This window comes from Drosophila montana, unplaced genomic scaffold (assembly GCF_035044405.1).
Source record: "Drosophila montana isolate Dmon_TW-CO22-7 unplaced genomic scaffold, ASM3504440v1 contig_2481_1, whole genome shotgun sequence".
Taxonomy (NCBI): Eukaryota; Metazoa; Arthropoda; class Insecta; order Diptera; family Drosophilidae; genus Drosophila; species Drosophila montana.
Genome location: NW_026997351.1, coordinates 1054178 through 1077710, shown reverse-complemented (window position 1 = coordinate 1077710; position 23533 = coordinate 1054178). Strand labels below are relative to the sequence as shown.

At 42.7% G+C, this 23533-nt stretch overlaps 1 protein-coding gene across 1 annotated transcript in view; it reads right to left on the bottom strand.

Moving 5' to 3' along the window:
* The window catches only part of Lim1 (LIM homeobox 1), a 63345-nt gene extending 40403 nt beyond the window's left edge, over nucleotides 1-22942 (bottom strand). The window contains exons 1-3 of the mRNA XM_064682447.1: nucleotides 21889-22942; nucleotides 1856-2051; nucleotides 800-1026 (exon numbers count right to left, since the gene is read on the bottom strand). Of these exons, the coding sequence (XP_064538517.1) occupies nucleotides 800-1026; nucleotides 1856-2051; nucleotides 21889-21931 (466 nt within the window). The 5' untranslated portion in view covers nucleotides 21932-22942. The remainder of the gene's footprint in view (nucleotides 1-799; nucleotides 1027-1855; nucleotides 2052-21888) is intronic.
* Nucleotides 22943-23533: the final 591 nt, after the last annotated feature.

The window sequence follows — 23533 nt, the reverse complement described above, 5'->3', positions numbered from 1 at the left end:
CTTAAGTGTTTAATTGTATGTGTGTGTGTGTGAGTATCTGTGCGTGAAGTCGTATATGTGTGAGTATACGAATGTGTTTGTGTGTGTGTGTGCTTTGCGTGTTGTGTAAATATTTGCCAAGCATTTAGCTCTGAAGTCGCAAACGCCAAAACATTGGCCAAAAATAAAAATATTAAATAAAATAAAAATAACTCAACAGCAACAAAGCGCATTAACAGCAGCACAAGCAACAACAACAACAACAACAACAATAATAATGTTGCCGCACTAATATCAAGAATTAGAATAACAAGCTAAAAGTTATTCCCACGATAATTTGAATGCCAAATATTTCTATATCAAACTGTAAACAATTAGTACAAACAAATGCAACGCATAGCGCGGCCAAAAATTAAAATATTTGCCCAAAGCATCAACAACAACCCAAACAGCAACAACAACAACAACAACAACGGCAACAACAACAACTATTGCTTTGCAAATTGAGCCTAAATATACCCAAAGCGTCAACAGCAGCCCAGTTTTAACTAACAGCATTCCTGCCCAGTCTCCCAGTACGTTCGCTTAGTCAGAAATGTGTTTTGTTCTATACGTACAACGCGTCGTATGCGTAATTTTGTATTTATTGCTGATATCATTAGAGCGAGGCGTGCGACCCTCTAATAAACAATAGCCAAGGACTGCTGCTGGTTTGCGGGGCAGACCCGACCGAGTCCCAACCTGCCAGCAGGCGCAATTAGCTTAGATGAGCCCCCAGCGAATGGAAGAGATTTACGATTTTTGGTAGTGCTTCACTTACCGCTCAGCGAATTGTGGCCGCAGGATGGCGCCTTGCCCAGCAGATAGTCGTCCTTGCAGATAAACTTATTGTCATCCAGCACGTACAGCTGCTCGCCGGTGCTCAGCTGCTTGCGGCAAATGCAGCATGTGAAGCAGTTCAAATGGAACACCTTGTCCCTCGGCTTGCGCACCAGATCCGAGGGGGCGATGCCCTGACCGCAGCCGCTGCATTTGGTGCCGTAACGTCTAAACAAAATAAATATATATCAATCGAAATATACGTATATACAAATTATTAATTAAATTTCTATTGAATTGAATTGCTTGTTCGTTTATGGAATGTCAAGATCTCGAAACGAACTCTCAGGCGAGGCTTTGGGTAGAGCCCGACCTGCGATCATTCTCATACTACATAAATGTAGTACCCAGCTTCAAGCTTAAACTTGGATCAGTTTTATAGTCGAAGAGCCTGCTCAGAATAAATTTAAATGGAATCGCCCCCCGGCTCGATTGTGAATGCCTTTGCTTGGGGCCTTTCAGTCTGCGGTTGGGCACACTTGAGTTGTGGCTGCCAGTCTTGGCTATTTTTGTTGTTGATTGGCTGGCCGAGTGTCGAGAGTTAACCATTTGCCCATTTGGCCCATTGTCCATTGCCCTTTGTCAGTTGTCAGTTGTCCAGTTGTCCAGTTGCCAATTGCCAGTTGGCAGTTGGCAGTTGGCAGCTGCATTTGATTTCATTTGATTTGTGCAGGTGTTTTGCATGTTAATTGATTTCGCTTCTCGTTTCTATTTTATTTTTATTTAGTTTTTTTTTTTTTTTCATTTTCAATTAGAAAATTTTCTATGCAAAGTGAAATCAAATGGAAGCGCACAAAGGACTCTCGAGCCAACGCCAAAGGGCCCGAGCCAAGTGCGGAGAGTCGAGTTAACATTGAACACTTGACTTTTATTCTTCGGGTTAATTGCTCTGCACTTGCTTTGCTGATTGATTGGTTCGAGCTTTGATTTGACTGGCCATTAGCAAAGCCATTACCATTGCCCATGCCCCAGACTCGGACATTTACCCATTACTCACCTGAAGAAATCGTTGCGACAATACAGCTTCGACTCGCGGCTGAAGCATTTGTCCGTCAGCGGCTGCAGGCATTCGCAGCATCTCACACAGGACGCGTGCCAGGCTCGCTCCAGCACATTCAGCAGAAATTTGTCCAATATGGGCTTATTGCAACCGGCACAAGGATCGCCAACGCCGACCGGCGGCTCGCTGCGACCTGCATGCCAAGGAGAAAGGACACGGAAGAAATTAGAATTTATATAGAAATTATTTGTTATATAAGAAAGGACTATAAAGATTTACGTTCTCAGTTCTATTTGACTACCTATAAATTCCACTCGCAACTGTGGAAAATTGCTGCAAACTTATTTTAGAACATCTTTACAAAAATCCATAAAAGACGTGTTTCATACTTTTCGGGGAATTCACTTCGCGGGGTGGAAAATGGATGTCAAACATTGTATGAGCAAAAAGTCACGTTTCTGTTTTGCAGAAAAAAAAACGTTTCTCGAGAAATTCTACGTATTAGCCGAAAACTAAACTAACTAAGCAGGTAAATCTTTTTATACAAAAAATATATATGAATAATAATAATAATACTAATAAAAAAAATGGTATCTTCTGCTTGATTACAAAAAAAAAAAACTTTGATAATTAAATAATAGAATGTATTCAGGGAATGGTCGTGTCACACTTCAGCTTTTAAATTCATACTTCATAATATTAACTTAATTGTAGAATAAAATTTAGAAATGACCAGCTAAAGTGGCATATTTTTGGAACAGGTAATTGCAAAGGTATTCCAGTCAATTAAGGAACTGTTAACAGGTGTTGCCATTGCTTTTAAATGCCAGCAACGAAATAAGCTTGAAGTGAAAAACGGAACTCGAATGCTTTTGTTGACCTTTGTTATTATGTGCTCTCGACTGTTGTGCGCCAAAATCCTTTGAGGCGCAAATTAGCACCTCGCCGGTGCCTCAAGTAGGGAGCAGGCACGCATAAGGCGGGGGAGGCGGGGTGCTCATTAAGTTTTCACACGTGTTTGTGTGTGTGTGTGTCTGTGGATGAACAAATGAGCAATGCTTGCCTGGGCGCAAACATTTGACGTGCACTGTGCACGCAACACACAGTTTACAAATGCACAAATTTACAAATGCACAAGGTGTAAGGGGGAGAAGAGGTGGTTAGGGAGTGGGGAAGGGGTGAGGGTGGAAAGGTGGGCAGGTGGTGGTTTATTTTACACCTGAAAACTTAGACAAATTTGGCAAACGCATACAGTGGCAACACCCGAGGGCTGCCCACTCATTTGCACCTTTTTCAAATTGAGTGTCCGACTGAGTGGCATATTTGCGCACAAGTGAATAACTTTGAATTGTGAATGGCAGGGCTGAAGCTAAAGGTGAAGCTGAATCTGAAGCCGAGGCTCGATTCCACCCTGCGGCCAGTTGGGGCTGCCTTGGTTGAGCTGGGCGTGGCGCACACCCCGATAACTGCAACCGTATAATGATAGACGCCAAGCACGGCCCGGGGGCTGATTCCACTCGCCAAGTGGAGAGGAGCGAGAGACCATAGTTCACAGTCTTCTTTGCCCTAACCGCAATGCCAGCCTCTTGCTGCGCTGCTTGTTTGGCTCTCCTTTTGCTGCTGCTGCTGCTGCTGCCTCAGTCAATCAGTCAATGGGCAAAAGGCAAGAGACTGTGGCAGAGGCAGAGGCAGCGAACGCTGTGAGTTTGGCCAAAAATGCAAAGAAAAAAGTTGTTGCACCCGCGGGGCATATTTAAGCTGGGACCACAGCTAATATATGTATAGGCGGGGGCGTGGTCCAGCATCAGCTTCACATTCAGGTAAAAGACCGGCCAGACGGTCCGCTCGTCTGCTCGTCTGTCTGTGTTTGTGTGTGTGAAATTTATTTTCATTCAAAAAGTTTTGCACTTTATATGCTCAAGCAGACGGAATGAGTCGAGTCCAGTCAAGTCGAGTGCAAAGGGCTGTCAAGGCCAGGGGAGCGCTGGGGAGCGCAGGGCGGGTCCATGTCCTCACATCCTGGCTAAGCCTGGCCAGAAGCAGCTTCAAGCGAGCGCATTAATAATGCTATTAAAGACAAGTTTCGCGTTGCTCATACGCCCCGAGTGTCAGTAGCCAAAATGAATGAATGAATGAATCGCTGAGCGATCGAGCGAGCGAGTGTGTGTGTGTGTGTGTGTGTGTGTGTGTGTGTGTGTGTGTGTGTGTGAGTGAGTGAGTGAATGTATGGACAAATGATGGAATGAACAAGCTGACAAACTGACAGCCTGCGCTCTCCATTATAAATGAGCGACTGACACACTGATTGATTGACGAATTGACTCATTTTGCGGCCAAAGAGCGGGCGAGCCACAAGCCGAAAGCCAACGACAGCAGCGCAAAGGTGCAGTTGGAGCTGCCGAGCGGGGTAGAGTAGGCGGGATTCAGGGAGCGGGATGGTGATGGGGACGGTGACTGTTGGATAGCAGACCTCGCATATGTCAAAATTGACGGATGTTATCAATCATTTTATGCCGCTGCAGACAATTTTTAATGAAGGTTATAGACGTTTATAGACAGACAGACAATCGGACCGACATTTGCTGCTGCAGTCCAAAAAGGCTCTGGCAGCACAGGTTAAACGGCTGCCTCACTACATCATCATCTTCATCATGTCCCGTCTCACTGCCTGCGCTGCTTTTAGCCGTATTTGTTGTTGATGTTGTCGTTGTTGTTGTTCTGTGGGGCGTCTACGCTGGCTGGCAAAGTTTGCAAAACGTAAATGGAACAGCAGCTGTTTCAAAAAATTTCTCTCAACGAGCTTCGATAAGACAAGTTCTTGGAATAAACTTTTTATTTTGGGCGAGCAGTGCGGGGGTTGGCTCGAGTATTTTGTTAAATCTGCTGTAAACTTTGCACTTGCCGGCCTTCTCTGCGATTCTCAACTGTATTACTTGCTCACAGCGGCAATATTTAGAGATGAATATTTAGAGATTATGAATTTGCAAAGTGTTAGTAAATTATAGAAACTTATAGGTATCGTCTATTTGTTTACAATCTTTTCACTTGTTGTAAAGCTTTAATAAGTTGGTGGAAGCTAAAAATTCAACAATTTCAATGCTTTTTTTATTAGTTTAAGGTAATATTTGTAGGCAAAAGCTCAGCTGACTTTCAGGGCTGTAAAAAAAAAAGCTAAAAATTCAACAATTTCAATGCTTTTTTTATTGGTTTAAGGTAATATTTGTAGGCAAAAGCTCAGCTGACTTTCAGGGCTGTAAAAAACGCTCAGCTGCTGAGCTTAGTGCAATATTGATAAGCCTCTCTAGAAATGAGTTGCTTGACAGAGCATTTAGAATTCGTTGTTGTTTTCTGTCGTTGTTGCTGTTGCTGTTAATGTTTCGCCTGCTGGTTGCCGGTTGTCGGTTGTCGTCTTTGTCGCTGCCTTCGTTGCTTCTGGCGCGTTTTTAAAACGCGACAAATTGTTGTTTGCAGACGCCGCCGACGTTGCTCAAGTTGCCGTTGCCGTTGTTGTTGCCGCTTAAGTGTCGCAATTTAAATATTGTTGAGTGCACTTTTGGCTACCGTTGGCCATTTATTTTGTGCTGAAATTTATGTAACGATGTGGAAAAATTGCCGCTACTGCAGAGCGCGCCGGGCGGTGTAGGGCACAGCTCTAGGCGACAGAGCGAGCGGCCAAAATTTACTGTCAACAAAATGATTTGGCATCTTGCTCGCACAACCACACGCTCCCTCTCTCCCTCTCTCGCTCTCTGTCGGTCGCAATCGCAAGTTCATGGATCTGTTTTGGCCACTGTGCAGCCATTGACCGCTGGCAAGGAGAACGAAGCACGTACAAAGCATTTTGCACAACATTTTCCGCGCTCAACAAAGGCCAATAATTGTGTGTCCAGGCAGCAGACTCGACTCCCAGAACCATACACAGCTAGCTGCATTTATAATGCAGCAGCAGCAGCAGCAACAACGGCAGCAGCAGCTTCTTCATGGCTCGCTGGGTCGGGCCGGGCAACACCCAAAAGGCCAGCCCCAAAACACAGCAAGAGGCAACCATGGATGGACGATAGCAGCAGCAGCAGCAGCTACAACAGCAGCAGCAGCTGCCTGACCAAAACAATATAAATACACAATAGCAACAACAGCAACATGCAGCAGCAACTTTTTGCCCAGCTTCGCTGCGGACTGTGAAAAATTCATTCGACATCAGCGCAAAAAATCAGCTTCAGCTTTTGTTGCAACTCTGGCCAAAAAGCACTTGTGCTGCCAGTTGCCTGCTGCTGCTGCTGCTGCGCCATGTTGGTTACGCCTATAGTATAAATCTCCACCCAAGCAACCCACCCAAAGCCCCCGCCCTGCCCTGCTCTCCACGGCCAACATTTCCTTGCCCACTTATAAAACGTGACTAAAATGTTAAAGCCACAAGAAAGAAAATCCAAACCAGCAGCCGTCGCTCAATCGCAATCATTTTCTTTCTTTTTTTTCGGTTTTCTTTTTTCTTTCCTTTTTCGACAGCAAATCTTATGCAAAAATCCAAATGGAAATGCAGGCAGCACACCAAAAAAAAAACAAGAAAAAATAAAATAAAAAAAATAATACAGAGAAACGAAAGCAAAGCAGAAAAGTGAAAGATGTGGCGGGCAGCGGCAGCGGAGGCTGCAGGCAGTACCAGTAGCATTTGCTGGTTATATGCGGCGTATGCGTAATGCCATTTGCCAGGCAGCTGCGAACTACATTTGGCTAGTGTTGGAAAGTGACATTTTCTCTTTTTCGGTTTAGTTTTTTGGCCATTTGCGAATGCTAATGAGACTCCCAAGACGCTAAACACACATTTTGACAAAGAACGCAAATGCAGCTCCAACGAAACGAAAAAAAAGAAGGATTAGCAGGCGACTTTAATCAGAGAGTTTGTGCAGGCTGAGAAGCGCATAGAAGAGCAGAGCAAGTGCAAGCAGTTACTTTGATAAGCTTTGCATTAACTCAAACGCAAAGCATAGAAAATTGTAAAAGATACCAGAGCGAACGCTGGAAAGCTTAAAAATTTGAAAGTGCGAAGCGTTCAGTTTGAGCAACGTGAAGTGAGTTTGAGAAGCGCATAGAAGAGCTGCTTATGCTGTTGTAGAATATTTGTATTTAGATAGCTCTGCAGCCAGCAAAATAAGCCGTGAAAAAGGAAATTTGTCAGTTACGCATGTACTTAGCTCAGCAATGAGCCAGCAGCAAAACTGAGAAGCGTATAGAAGAGTCGCGCCTGTTTTTCATGAGTGTTGATTTGATTGCATTCTTTTGTATAAAAGGCAAATAAAGAACAGCTATGCTTAAATTAAATCGCTTTATGAAGCACCTAAGAAACTTTAAGCTTCCAAATATAATTTTAATTTATGCACACTACTTCCACAAATAAAGATATTTGCATTAGCTTAAAGAGCTCTCATAGCTCTTCACAGCTCTTTGGAACTGTTGTCACCTATCCGAAGCGAAGCATTGCTCGCTGGGCATTTCCCTTTCACCACGGACTGCGCCTTTGCCTCGTTTGAAGCATCTGTGATGCGGGGCCGTCGGGCTTCTCGAGCTGCTATTTTTAATGCGATTCGTTGCGCCTGATTTGACATTTTGATTACATTCACCAGCGCCTTGGGTATGGGCAAATTAGTAGCACACACATATACACACACACACACACACGCACACACACACAACGTTATAGGCCAATATGTAAATTTGTACATAAATGTAGAAAAATACATAAAGAATATTTAATGTTGCGTTTCGCGCGGCTGGGACCAAAGTTCGTCATCGTCGCCGTCGCCGTCGTCATTGTTTTTGTTGTTGTTGCTGTTGCTGTTGTTGTTGTTGTTTGCGGCTTGTTTTTGTAGTTGTTTTGGTTGTTAATACGCTTAAAATATTTATATGAATTTAACACCTATTTCTGAGGCCTTTTTTCACGTCGGCTCGCATGCAACTTGTTAACATTTTAATTACATAATTATTTGCCATTTTGGCGCAAATATTTCGAGTATTAACGACTTGACTTGCCTCAGACGAGCTATTTCTCGAGTTGCCGACAAAAAAATAGAAGCATTTGTCATACAAAACGTGAATGTAAGTTTATGCACTGAAAAGTTCGCTAACTTGTCAACTTTTAAATTGAAACTTGTGACATATGGGAAACAGATTTCAATTATAAATTATGACTATCGATCTAAGAATTTCATGATAGTAAAACCAATTTAGGATTGTATTTCAGTTTATTGTTATACGGAAAAACATTTATATCGATATTCATGCATCATTTATTGAAATTTGTATTTCGAATATTTATCGATCGATTAGTGCAAGTCGTCATTGTATGTACATATGTGAGTTTTTTGTTCTATGGCATACAATTTTGATCGCACCAATTATCGATTTTTTGATATAGATAAATCGATAATTGTTTATCTATATATATGATTGCAAGCCGTCACATATTTGCTTATTTCAATAATCAATATTCATTAAATAGTTTATAAAAAGCTTACATTGATGTCTGAACGTATTTTATTATAAAATTGAGTTTGTTAAATTTGGGATTGTGCTAAGCTTGTATTTAAGGCTTTTGCTATATAGCTTACTATTAGGGTCGCGCCATTTATCGATATTTCAGTTAGATAAGTATATCGATATATGTATATTATTTCAACCCATCCTTTAAAACAAATTGTTGCTACTCGCTCTTAATGTTCAATTGAAGGGCTGTCCATATTCTTGAAATAATCTTCATGAAGCCCCTTTAAGAATCGTTTATCGATATAACATTTTAAGTAGTTGTCATTACAAGGCAATGAAAATGCTCTACATGTTTTTTATTCTTTTCTTTCCTTTGTTTGGTTTATCTTTTATCCCTGTCTTAGCCACTTGTTCTCTCTCTTTCGCGCTTGTTCTCGGGGTTTTTTTTTTTTCTACAGCTCTGAATGCGCTTCAGCCATGTAAATTTTATATTTATATTTTTTTGCTACACACACAGACTGAGTTGCTGTTGTTATGGTTGTTGTTGTTGTGGTTGCTGTTGTTCGTTTGTTCGCGTTGTTGTTGCTGTTTTTATTTTATGCGCACTCAAGATACAAAATACGCCTCTTTTTCTGTAACTCATGCATATAAAGTATCTGCTAGATACACAAGCGCACAAAGCGACATGAAAGTGGCTCTGCCTTGTTGTAGTCTGTGTGTAGGGGAGCATAAGCCGGTTAGGGGCGGGCCGGGGGCGCAGAGGGTGACTGCAGCAAAGGAGCAGCTCCTCCTAATGGCATACAGCTCAGAGCTCAGAGCTGCGAGCTGAGAGCTGAAAGCTGAGGGCGGCGGCAGCCAGGAGCCATTGCCAACGTCGTCGGCGGCGTCGTCGTCGTCGTCGTCGTCGTCGTCGTCGTCGTCGTCCCCATCGCGAAACTGTTTACTTTGCCATTATATTTCCCAAAACCAAAACCAGAGGCGGCTGACAGTCAGCTGGCCCCACCCCGCCCCGTTCTGCGCCTGCTGCTGCCACGTCGAATCCTGTGCCAAGGCACAAAAAAAAGTAAAGTAAAGTAAAATAAAATAAAATAAAAGTATCTGCAGCTATCGCTCTTTGCCTATCAGCTGCCTTATATCTGGCCATGCCCGAGCGACTGTCACTGCCTCCCCTCCCCCCTACCACCACTCCCCCCTTTCGCGTAGGTCCATGGCAAACCAACACACGAACAAGTTTGTTTTCCTGTTGCTGTTGTTGTTGTTGTTGCTTTGTATTAAAATTCATGTTGCGTTGCAAAATGTGAATGCGAGACAGCAAGGGAAAGGCCAGCGCAGCACAGAGTCTGAGACAGAGAAAGAGATGCAGCTGGAGCAGCACCAGAGAATGAGAGCGAGAGAGAGAGACGGAGAGAGGGAGGGAGGAGAGCGGCATACACAGAGTCTTAGCCTGGCATTGAAGACCATTTTCTTTCTTTCATATTTTTTTTTGCATTTGTTGCTGTTGGACATCATTTTCTCAATGTGCTCTCTAGAGAGTTCGTGCTCAGCAGGTTGCATGATTAAGATTTTTATTTTTGCTGTATGTCAAAAGCAGCTTATTATTGTTGATGCCGTTGTTGTTGTTGTTGTTGTTGTTGTTGTTGTTGTTGCTGGCATTGTTGCTCGATCAGTTAGTCAACATAGCCATTAACATTTCCATTTGCATTTGCACTCGCATTACCATACTCAATACCCATGCCCCCAACCCGCCAACCCGCCAACCCGCCAACCCGCCAACCACCAACCGCCATCCGCCATCCGCCATTTCCATGCCCATTTTCATTTTCATTTCAATTTTTCTCATTCTCATTCTCATTCTCATCTTCATAGTCATCTGTCTGGCTGCCATCGTCATCAACATTGTCGTCAGGACGCACAGATTTTTTTTATAGGCTCGACAGTTTTGTTCTCTGTGTGTATGTGTGTGTGTGTGTGTGCGTGTTGGGGGGAGTGCGACCTCCAACTCGGTTGGTTCAGTTGAATGCGCCCACTCGTTTCACAAATCGCGTGGAACTCGTGTCTGGTTGTCTCGCCTCGCTTCAGTTCGTGTCGCGCACCTCACCTCGTCCTGGCGCTCGTCCTGCCGCTGTTTGCGTTTGTCAGCAGACAGATAGCCAATGATAAGCCTTAGCGTATGAGTGATGTGCTCCCGTCCTGCCTGTCCTGTCCTGCCCCGGCCTGTGCCATCCACCCTGTTGTGTAGCCAACCCCACGCAACCACCCAACGATTCGATTGTGTTTCTTTTCGTTTCAAGCCCATCCGGTTGGCATTTCAGCTCAAATCTGTTTTTTTGCCCCTTTTCAAAGTTTCTTAACTTTGCCCAAAAGGTAGCTGAGGCAAAGCTCAGACATTTATTTAATTCTCTACTAAAGCCGACTAAATAGTGTTCACTTTTTAAATGCTTCGCTCAAAGTTAACAAGCACTTTAACCTGCTGCTAAAGCCAATGTAACTTATTGTTGGTTAGTTCAACTGTTGCCCATAAGTGTTACAGGGTTGCCACTGTGCGATAATTGGCCCACATGGCAGCACTGAACGCATTTGAGTAACAGAAAGAATAATTAAAATAATAATAAATAAACGTTTAGTCTGTCAATTAAACGCTTAAATATTCTCTGTATATATTAACGAGGAGTTACGCAGAATTTTCAATAGTTTCGGAAAGGAGAAATCAATATTTTTTATATGTAAATATAATTTATAATTATGAAACTAAGGAATAGGCATATTTTGGTCACAGAGTTCTTCGAAAACGACAAAAGTTTTTCATAATAGTGTGAACGTATTTAGCGAAGTGTGACCAGATACAAAAAGCATAATATTTAAAAGGCAATTCAAGCCTTTAAGCTTTGCTTTTGTAGTTAAGCGTAACCCGACAAACAGCTATTTATGATATAAGTTATAGAGATTTAACAGGCAAGAGCATGTACTATAATTAAATGGAAATAAATAAATAAAATGCTTGCACAAATCCAATAAATATTCTTTGGATAAAGCAAAACACATTATTTAATGTGGAATGCTGACTTATTTGTAGCTTCCAACTCTAGACGTTAACAGTTTGGCATTATATAAAAAGCAAAACCCCGCCCAAGAAAATAAAAAAGAGACCAGCCACTGCAACAATTGCATTATTTGTGCAATGTCTGTGCCAAAAACTGAATCTGCTAAAAAGCCACAGACGTCTAGCTCCAACCGCTGACCTCACCCCACGCCATCAGTCGTGTATGTTGTGGTGCGGTGCTGATGTCGCTGACGTTGCTTGTTTATTTGGTTAATATCAATGGAGTTGTGGCAATACCCTTTAAGCACACACACACACACACCCAAAGCTGCTGAATGGCAGCCAACATTTGATGTGGTCGCTGGGGTCGCTTTGACATAGCCTATCGGCTCTTGATATATACGTATAACCGTTTATATATCTATATACATTTATATACATATATATGCATATACATATACATATCTATATACAAGCTATATAGCCGTCGCTTTAGCTCGCTTTGTGTTGCAGCAGCTTGCAGCGGGCACATTGATTGATTTTAAATGCTTTTGGTGTTGGCGATTCATTTAAAATTTATGTATTTGTAAATTTGCATTTTTCAATATTTAATGTGGCAGACACTGCAGTTACGCACATGCACACACACACACATGCACACCCCTTGCACTCCAGGCCCTGCCTCGTTTAGCTGAGTGACTTTGGCAGCGTTTAATGCGATTAAAGGTTTAAAGTTTTGTGCCAAATAAAGCGTATGGCCCGAGCTGGCAGCTCCCAGCTGCAGCCCGAACTCCCAAACTGGGCATTTTGCTAAATTTGCAATTGCATTTTGGCAATGGGCTGGCCCAAAGCACACGATGCCAGATGCGATTGCAAATCGCTTTGATTTGCTAACTGGGTTAACAGCAATAACAACAACAACAACAACAAAAGCCAGAATGAGCCTTGTTGGCCATTTTCTTAGCAAAGCATTATATTATGGATATTCTAATTATGAACACAACTGTCTCTATCACACCAGCTCTAGCTCCATAACCTCTCTCTCTCTCTCTCCCTCTCTCTGTGGATATAGCAATGTATTATATATGTATATATTTAGTTTGCGCCTTTGTCTGTGCTCTTTTGCCTATCAAATGTCTTTTAATTGGTTTTCACATTAATTTTGCAAAATTTATTGCTTTTAAATGTGTACCCCGCACTCCCCTCACTCGCATCACTCCCAACACGGCCTGCTCCCCTTTGGGAATGCAATTAATAATAAACAACATGTGAGAAATTTGTTATATGATTTTGACAGCCAAATGATATTGGAAATCAACTCTCACAGCGTTTCATACAGCCTGCTGACCGCAAAACTTTGGCCAAACTTTTTGCCACCCTGCAGCTCGCCCACTCTTGCTACCCCCCCCCCCTCTCCTCCTCCTCTTCGCCTACTGATGCCGCCCATTGGGCCATTAGCTTCATAAGCTGCCGCATAGTCCGCGATAAGCGCAATTTATGCGCTGCTCCGATTCTGAAATACGCTTTGCTGACTTTCGCCCAAAGTCAAACACCCAAACATCCGAAAAAAAATAAAGCACGCAAAAAGGGAAAATTCGAAAATAGGAAAATACTGAAAATACAAAAATTTCTTATCGCCATATATATCTGGGGTTCAGTCGAGCGATTTTGTGACAAAGCATTAACCTTGAATGCGACTGCACGTAATGCCAGCAACCCTCGGCGCTTCGGGGGCTTTGGGGTGGCAAAGTCAACCGAGGACATGGCTTATCGGCACCCAGCATCAGGAGCAGCCCCTGCAAATCTTGCCCAGCTGACGATTAAGCCAGCAGCCGCTTGTGCAGCGCACCCGTTAACTGCTTCCCCGTGAAGAGGTTTCAAATTTCAGGGCTCATATCCAGAGAAGAGCGCAAAAATAGGGAAAAAATAAAACGAAAGAAACGTTTTGTCCATCTTCACATTTCTGCAAAGTGGCCAGCAATTAAATAATATCACAATCATTTATAAGTTAAGTCAAGGGGGAAAATAAACCATTTTAATTGCGGCCAATTAAACTATTTATGATGTGGAGAAATATTTTTTCAAATTTCCTTGATTTACTCGCAAGTTTTTAATTGTTGTGTCTGAACTGGGAAAGTGTTAATGGGTCTGCCTAACTGATTCCTATGCAAAATAAATACAAAAATAAATAAATGTATATATTTGGATAAATTTTGGGTTATATGCAATTATCAAGTGGAATACGCACAGTGTTTACAGATTTTTTGCATATATATTTTTATATATATCGTATATAATTTTACCTATCCATTTTTTGAGAAGAAATACATACAAAATGAAGACTCTTACATACTCTACGTCGATGCGGCTGAGCCTTTGGATCTGGAATCTCAAGCTAAATATAAGAAGAGTTTTCTTGCATCGCTTTCTTCTATATTTAACGATCGCTTGAATACATCGTTTGAAAATATAGAACAACTTTAGAAAGTATCGAAACTTAGAAGTGAATTTATGAAGCCAAAACTAGCTCGAACCCGGAACGCGATTTTCTGTTCACCTTTGAAGCGAACCAAAAAAATAGAACAGCCGAACCGAAACCTGCATCAAATCCTACATTGCTCAAAAGTGGTTTGGTTCAATATAAAAAACCTTTACAGAGAGGCTAGACTATTTAGCATATTAGCTTGAACCCCAATAATATTTTACAGCTGCCAATTTTGGGCAAGGATCAAATCTAGCGCTCATTTTGTATATGAAAATATAAACGACTTTCAATATTTTCAGTAAAACGCACGCGCTATTGCCAATTAAATATCAAAATTAACAATAAAAATTGGAAAATATATGCGAAAACAGGGATTGAACTCAACTGCCAAAGGCCTGCAATTTTATGCGTATATTTATTATATATTTGTGTAAGGAAAATATCTTATGATATGCTATTAATATCATAAAATATATTCATCTTATTTCTTATGATCTTTTCTCTTTATAAATATATAAAATTGTATACATAAAATTGACTGCCTTTGGAGTCGAACCCGTTTTTGCACATACTTGAGTTCCAAAAATAAATGTCATTAGATATATTTATGGATATGGAGGACATTTAACTAAGAAGTTATCTTCCAGCAAAATAGGGTTCAGTAAGCGGTTCGGTACGCGAAGGCTCTGTTCGAATCGGATCGGATCGGTTCGGTTCAGTTTGGTTCAGTTCGGTTCGGTTCGTGGCGAACGGGGCATGCGTCGATGTGCGATTGGCTACGGTTCGTTGCCAAACAAATTTGACGTTTACGCTCCTCTTAACGTAACGACGTCGGCATTGCCGCCCGCTGCTTCTTCTTTATATATACATATATTTTGTTGTGTTGTTCGCGCTGCGTTTTGAAGTTTTGCCGCAAATGGTTGGCCAACAAAAGCAACAACAACAACAACCGCGACACGTGTATGCGCGCGATTTTGATTAATTAATTTGCATATGAGTATTAAAAAGTAAAAACGTGCCTTAAGTTGTTGCGATTGTTGTTGCCGCTGATGTTGCTGCTGCTGCTGCTGATGAGCGGGCGCCTGCAACATGTTGCTGTGCGGCGTGTCAACAACGACAACACGATGTCGTGCAGGCAGCAATGCCTATACATACCATTTGCCGCCGAGTTTATAATGCAGCCATAATCAAATTAATAAACGCACAATAAAAACGCATAACAAATTGCCGCTCATTGAGACCGAAGCGGCGCACAAAAGGCGGCGAGTGGCCGAGAGATCGCTGAGAGATCTTTTCAGCCAAATGAAGTGCCACAAGCGGCAGCATGGGGAAAGAGAGCCGCAGCTAGATAAAGATGGAGACGCACACAGGGCTACGGCTAGGGCTGGGGCGAAGGTGTTGCAGTTGCCGCTGCCGCTGCCGCTGCTGTTGCTGTTGCAGTTGCAGTTGCCGTTGCGATCGGCAACCAGCGACAGCAGCAACATTACACGCATCATTATGTTGAGCGTTTTTCGGTTATTGATGATATGGACCCGGTTCACAGGGACGCCCGCACCGTCTGCAACGCTTCACTTGGCCAAACAACACACACACAGCAAGCGCAGGAGGAAAGAGATGGAGAAATACACACACACACACACACACATAACAACAACAACAGCGGAAATACTCAACTTAATACACCAGGCAAAAATTCATGTTTTCATTATTTTTTTCAGATATTATGTTGTTTGCGGGTTAAATATATATATATGTATACATATAAATATTTCTACAATCGCCCCAAAGATGTGCTTAAGATTGCCAACATTCTCATACACACAAAAAAATTTCTTTGCCTTTAAAAGAAAAAAGGTTCGAAAATTTCTAAGTTTTGGAGTTATTTTTAAGTTGGCTAATGAAAAAGCCACTTTTTAAGTCAGAAAATTGTGAAAAGTAAAGAAAATTTTTCATTTGCAAAACTTAAGAACATTTTTCGTTAATGGACAAATTTCTAAAATTCATTCGAGTATATATAATATATGTACATGAGAAATCGGTGCTTCCATAAAATGTACATCCAATGTGAAACATTTTACTCAGGCTGTGGAAACTTTCGAAACTTTCTGAAACATTAAAAAAAATTCGTTGACGGACTTTTAGCAATTATTTCTGTAAAATTTGAGCTTTGAAAAAGAAAAACTAAGAAAACTTGTCACACATTTTCTTTTGATATATGGCCAGCGACAAATTTGTCGGGTGGCTGTCGCTGCCTCTGCCTCTGCCTCTGCCTCTGCGACTGCGACTCCGACTGCGGCTGCTGTCGAAGCACTCGGAACTAATCGCATTTAGCTGCGGTCATCTGCGGCGCGATCGTTTTTCTTGGGCGCGTTGGTTCCAGCCGAACGGGCAGCGCGAGTAAACCGAAGACAGGCCGCTAGACGGACGCGGGGAAGGAGGGCGGGGAACTGAACGCAAGGGCAAGAGCCGGGCCCAGTTGCGCGGACGCTGTCCTGAGTTGGACCTGCGACTTGCGGGTTAAAGGTCATTACCACTCCCCCCGTGAAGCGACGGCAACAGACGCTGCGACCGCGACCGCGACTTCGACTGCGACTTCGACTGCGTGAGAGCGCGTCAAGTGGCTCAATTGGAAACTCGCTGCAAATTGTTGTTCATTTTTTATTGGTTGTTTTTATTGTTTATGGGCTTTTGTTGTTGCTGTTCTTGTTGTTGTTGTTGCTCTTGTATTTTGTTTCTCCGCTTTGGCGAGTCTTTTGGTTATAAATCAATTCCCGAGGCTTTGGCTACCGTTTCAGCTACAGCTACACGCCGAACAAAGCGGAAGAGTTGAGACGAAAGCAGAAAAAAAAAAAACTTAAATATATAAAGAAAAGTTACAGCAAAAAAATGTTTAAACATTTGCCATACATATATTTATGTACGTATTTAATTATAGTCTGAAAAATACAACCACTCTGGCGACTTTAGCTAGCTCTGCTTCTTTTTTCTAATATACTTATTCCGATTTTTTTAGTGGGTTCTCATTTCGTTGGCTCAGTTTATGGCTCCCAAATGCCCCGTGTCAAGTGTTAAACAACCTGTTGAGTGCACTTAATGTTGTTGTTGCTGTTGTTGTTGGTATTGCCGGGGCAGTAAATCAAGCCAAAAAGGCGATAAGCTACACAAATGAATTGTGGGCCAACCGAAATGGTCACAGACAACAACAATAACTTTTAAAATAAAAATAAACAAAAAAAGCGCAATAGAACCTGTTGATGATGTTGCCAGCCTCCGCGCCCCGAACCCCGCGCTGGCTAGTGAAAAGTCCACGACTAAAAAAAATCTGCCTGCGCTTTTTGTTTCAGTTCTGTTTTTTGTTTTTTTTTTTTTTGTTGTCTACTCGAAGTCGGACTCGGAGCTCGAGTTGTGCTTGCACTGAAATTTATGGCGTATAAATTATCTCACACGTTGACTATTGACAGCTTTAAAATAATCGTAAAACGGCCAAGAAATCATAAAAGAGCCACAGAGCGCACCACCGAAACCAGAACAGCCGCCGCCGCAGTCGCAGCCGCAGCCTCAGTCGCACCACCGAAGCCATTCAATGTGAATTACTATTTCGGCTTCGAGTTAAACTGCAAAAAAAACTAAATAAAATAAAAAGGAGCGAGAACCACAAAAGAAAATGTATATAGACTGTCAGACAGGCGACGACGTTGGCCCCAAAGCATCGTCCTATGTGGCCATGTCGTGGCATAGTACCCTCTCCCCCCCCAATCCCCCTCCCCACACGCTCCACAGCTGGAGCGGCCGGCACAAAATGGTAAAGTTCCCAACGGTTGGTGGGCCCCATAACTTGCATATCATGGACCAAAAGCGGGAGACAGCCGGCGAGATAAGTATTCAATTCCTGAGACGGCCGTCAAATAATTTCAGCTAAGCTCCAAGTTCGCGCAGGCTTTCGGCAGCGTTTCCTTTTTATTACGTATTTATTTATTTATTATTTATTTTATTTATTTATTTATCTGAAGATATGCCACAGTTCGGCAGCCATTAGCTAGCTGTAATTTATAATGCCCATGCTATCAATATGCCCCACTGAACGATCAATCTGCCTTTTGCCACTGTTTTCTCTTTGGATTTTGTGGCCAAATCAAACGAGTTTCATTGGCGCATCATTAAAAAGATATTAAGAAAAACGATTTGTTGGCATATTATGACATTTGGCAAAAGAAAAGCAATCCATTTTTGGAAGCGTATGCTGATAAATATATACCTTATATATAAGAGAAGAGACGTGAGGATGGATAATTGAATAGGCAAAGATAAACTATACGAACAGAAAATAGTCCCAAATCAATAGACACCTTTTTTTGGATCAGATTCAATTTATGTTGCCAAGGATATGTATAAAATGCTTAGTTTCGATATATTTCTAAATGAATGCAAAAGGCAAATTACGTTTAACTAAGGCCTAGACTAAATGTAAAGAAACTAGAAGCCATCAATAACTAGCTACCTATCAATTTAAACACGTATGTATATTTTTTGAAAATCTTCCTACTTTTCACAACTCTTTCAGTTGCATTTTGCATATAACAAAGATTTCAGGTTTTTAACTTTTCCAATTGTTGAATATATATTCTTTCCTTCTTTCCCACAATTGTACATTGAATGTTTAATAAAGCAAATATTTCTGGCCTATTCAAAGTATTTTCTCTCTATAATTGCATCTTCTAGTGCTCATAAAGTTTGCCTCATATTCAATAATATTTATAGACCTATGCAAGCAAATGTTTATCTATAAATCAGAAATATATTTATAAAATATTAAAAGTCGATCAACCATCAATAAAATAAATTACCAATCGTTTGTATAGATCTATATATGCTACTTTTCAGTCTGGTTTTGAATATAACAAAGATTTGTTCCTTGCTTTCACAACTTTTTCAATTGAATGTTGAATACAGCAAATAGTTCAGGCCTAATCAAAGTAATTTTTCTCAACAATTGCATCTTCTAGTACTCATGAAGTTTGCAAGTCTTGAAATAATTCGTCGAAATTTCAAAAATATCGTCAATAGCATAACTTCCCTTCTTAATAGGCGTTCATTCCTTCTTATTTATCTTAAACTTCTCATACTACAAACGCGAAGCCAATTACTTTGAATATTATTAGTAATATGTGACTGTCATTTAGTAAACCAAACATGAGCGAGTAGCTTTCCGGAACTATTTCAGAGAGCTCTGTGCTAGAACTGCTTGAGAATTGTAAAAAGTGTTGTCTGTTTTCTTTATTGTCACGTCTGTCCGTCGAACAACTTAACAACCTGTATCGTAATTTATAATTTGTGGGTTTTTTATTAAGGCAACTAACTATTTAAACAGCTGAGTGCTTAAAGTGCTTGAGAATTGCAGGAAGTTTGTATTAGTTATTGTCGCGTGTCTCTTCAACAACTTTACCGCCTGCAACATAATTTATACTTTTGGGCTTTGCCACTTTAAAGTGCTTGCCAAATGTGCCTAAAAGTCAGCCATAATCCACCTGCAGATATGTTCTGTAAAGGCCCTTAAGCACCAGATGAGAGTTAACAATTTACCTTTTTTTGCCTTTGTTCTTTCTGTTTGCCCAACTAACTGCCCACAAATTGTGTGACCACCCAGTGGCAAAAATTGAGGCTGAGGGCTTTTCTGGCATTCAGTTTTTGCATCTCAACGGCTCATTATGCTGGTTAATTTATAGTCGGTGCCACGCCCATTTGGACATCTAACATCGACTGTGGGGGCACATACACGAAATGCGCAATTCTTCAGGCTAAACGCGGCAGCTGCTGCCGCTACGCTTTTTGCTCAATAAATCAATGCAGCTGAGCTAAAAAGCCATAGAATCGACACAAGACTGCCAACTTTTTGTCTATTCTAGCAGCAACAGTTGCTGCCGTAGCGGCTGCTGTTGCCGGTGGCTCGTAAAGCGATTTGAGCAACTGTTGACCGTAAAAATGATGAAGAAAATGGCGCATAAAAAATGTTGACGTACTTGGAACCGCATTGACGTCGACTGCAAGATCAGGCGGAGGCGGCAGCAGCACAGCAGCAGCAGCAGCAATATGAGGCTGCAAATATTGTTGCCTGCGGCCTGTGGCAGCCTGAGGCTTCCAGGCAGTTAGTCAGTCAGACAGCTAGGCCCAACATTCTTCATCATCAGCATCATCAGAATCATCATCATCATCAGCTGCAACTCAGGACAGTCATAAATGTTGATGAACAGCAGGCGAACTTTGTTAAAGGCGTTGCTGCGCTTTTGTTGCTGCTGCTGCTGCTGCTGCTGCTGTGCAACGGCAACAACAAAATTGAAAAGATGCAACCAGCAGATACAACAAAACAACAACAAAAAAGAAAAAAGGTTGCAAATGTTTTATGACTTTTGGCTGCGCTTTGTTCTATGTGTATGCCCCATGGCCGTGCCCCATCTTGTGGCCCCGTCTGTGCCCGTTGACAGCTTTGACTTTTGACTTCTGTTGCCCCTTCCGAAAGGGGGGCACGCCTCCCCATCTCCCTGCCGCCACACTTGCAACGCCTGTCCGAGCGGAGCCCACAATTTATGAGTCGTCAGTTGGCAGCTTGGCAAGTTGGCAAGTTGGCAAGCTGCAAGCTGCAGCAGCTAGTTGCAAGCACCAAGCTGCAAGTCGGCAGTTTTATGGGCCGCTTTGAGTCCCATTTGGCGGTGTGCATGCACAAATCAGCAGGCTTACAAATTTGTTGACGCAATTTGTTGGCCATTTGGGGGCGAAAGCAAAAGGAACAGAAGCAGCCGTCAACTGGGCAACAAAATTCAAAGTTTTTGGCTGACATTAAACAGTCAGCAAAAGTGAAAATTTGACATGAGAGCAAATGAAATAAAACAAAAAGCAACACAGTCAAACAAACTACAGCGGCAACAACAACTTGCAACAACAACAACAAGAACAACAACAACAGCTTGCAACAACAAGAAAACTTTTGACAAGTCGCAGCAAACTTTTTGCCCGGCCAACAACAAGGCGCACAAAATGGGCGCACAGGAAGAAGACAGCAACAGGAGCGCAGCGCCAGCTGGGGGCTGGGGCTGGGGGTTGCGAGTTAGCGGCTCGGTAGTGTGTGATACGACCCTGCAGCAAGTTCAAAAGTGCAAAACTTTGCTTCATGCTTGGCCCAAAACAGTGCGCCAAAAAAAAAAGCAAATAAATAAAAAAAAGTAGGGGCAAAAAGTAAGGAATTGACGAGCAAAACTTTTCTGTCCGGCCAAATCACAATTCTTAACCCATGTGCGCCCATTGCCTGGGCCCCTTGCAGAAGCAACTATTTATGCACGCGAAATTGAAAGAATTAAAGAGTTACATCCGAAACTCCTTGAGCCTATAATGATTTATATTTTAGCCATGCGGAATATGGTTAGAGAATTTTCCTCTTAAGATATCTATAAGATTAAATTAATTCTCTTTCATTAAGCATAATCTGATCTGAAAGTAAGATCAAGTAACTGGTTCTTGGGATGAAGTCTATAGACATTCTCAGTTGCCCCTCGTATGCCTTTTGCCGCTGGCAGTACAATACTCCGATAATCGCAAAAAGATGGTCTAGTGTAGGATCTGTAATGTGCAGGATTTTGAAATGAACTACTTGGCAATAACTTTTGCTGTAGGATATTTCGTAAGCTGCTCAGTTCTACAGTTTTGCCCTTTATACTTCAAAAGCTTGATCATTTCAGATGTTTTGGATCCTGGCAATTCATCGAATATCTTTCTCAGTGGTTGAGTATTTCGTAACAAGGGATCTCTCATATGATTTGAAATAAGTACACTTATAGAGAAAAATTATATATATTACGAAATAATATACATAATACAAATTTCTCGCTAATTTAACCCATGCTGACCAAGCTGAGCGAAGGAAACAAACTTTTTGCTGAAAACTTTGATACTGATCTTTTCGTCAGACTTTAACCCATGGCTTAGCCGATATTTTGCGCAGCTTAACCCACGCTGGCCCCAAACTGTTGGACTCACCTATATTGTGCTGATTTGTGTGCAGGACCGCACCAAATGCCATTAGATCCTTGACGGGTGGTGCTCGGCTACCGAGGGCGGCAAAACCGTCGCCCAGAAATGACGCCAGCGCGACAGCCCTGAGGGGCGCTTTGGATGCCTCGGTGAGAATTTTGTTATCGAATATATCGAAGCTGGGGGGCGAGATGATAATGGTCACGATGATAATGCCACACGCACAAGCGCGACGAACGCGTGCGCACACACACGCACACACGCACACAAGCGCACCCACTCAGGCAGAGTGAGTGCAAGTGCGAGTGCGGGGCGGTGGGGCGAGAGAACGGCCAAGAGCGGTATGAAGAGAGACCGAGCGAGATGTGTGGAGCACGTGTGTTGTTGTGTTTTATGCCGGCGGCAAAACACGCGACAGCTGGCAGCTGATTTTGTTGTTGTTGTTATTGTTGTTGTTGTTGTTGTTATTTATGATTTGTATGTGTTGTTAAGCTTCTTCTTCTTCTTCTTCTTGCTAGTAATCCACTTGGCACTTTCTTTCTCAGGGAAGGAGCTGGGCGTTGTTGTTGTTGATGTTGTTGTTGTTGTATTCCTTGGCAAGTAACTCACTTGAAAAAAACTTTGGCAACAACTTCTTGTGTGCTCGAAAAAAAATCGAATCGCATCGAATCGTATCGCGACGCAGCTAAGTGTTAAAACCAAAAATAAGGACGCGCGGAACGCGACGGGACCAGCAGCAATTGAGAGAACAGCTGTTCTTCAAAAATTTGTTTGTTTTTGTGTGTCGGTTAACGGCTTTTGTTTTTGGCAACGTCTTTCGAACGAAAGAACGGCAACGGCAACGGTAACGGTAAACGGTAACGTATCGATGTCGATAACGATAACGGGCCGCAACATGCGAGCGCACCACGCGAACGTCAAACAAAAACTGAAAACGGCGACGGCAGCAACGGGCAGCAATAGCAACGAGGCGAACACCGAAAACTCGCTGCGTCGACAGCGACGGTGACGACAACGACGACGGCGGCAGAGCGAGCGCGAGCGAATGGCAATGCGAAGGCGAAACACAGCCAAACACAAACTGAACCGGTATACGAGTCCGATACCTGATGCTGCTGTTGCTGCTGCTGCTATCGTTGCTGCTGCTGCTGCTGCTGCTGCCAGCGTCTGCCCTACCCCTTAGCGATGGTCGTGTACGAATCGCATGCGCGCTCACTCACACAGACGCACGCATACACGCGCACTCTGCTCAATGGCAAACAATTTCCCCTGCGCATGCAGCTGCATGCGCCAGAGCGAGACAACTAGCTGTAACACATTGCTGCTGCAAAAATAGCAATGGAGTCTGTTGCTGACATTTGTCGCAGTCATCGGCTACGGCGACAGTTGCCGTTGCCGTTGCCGTTGCCGCTGCCGCTGCTGCTGTCGACGTCGTCGTTTGCGGTTAGAAGGGGGCGTTGCTAAGCAACTGGTTTCGGTTTCGGTTTCATGGCAGAAGCGTTCGAATATCGTCGCAGTCGCTGCTATCGTTGCTGCTGCCGCTGCTGCCTGTGCTGCTGCTGCGCATCCTCTCTGCAGGCACTAGCAGCAGTCGATTGTTATTGTTGTTGTTGCTGGTTGGGGCAGAAAGTTTGTCGAACCAATGGCATTT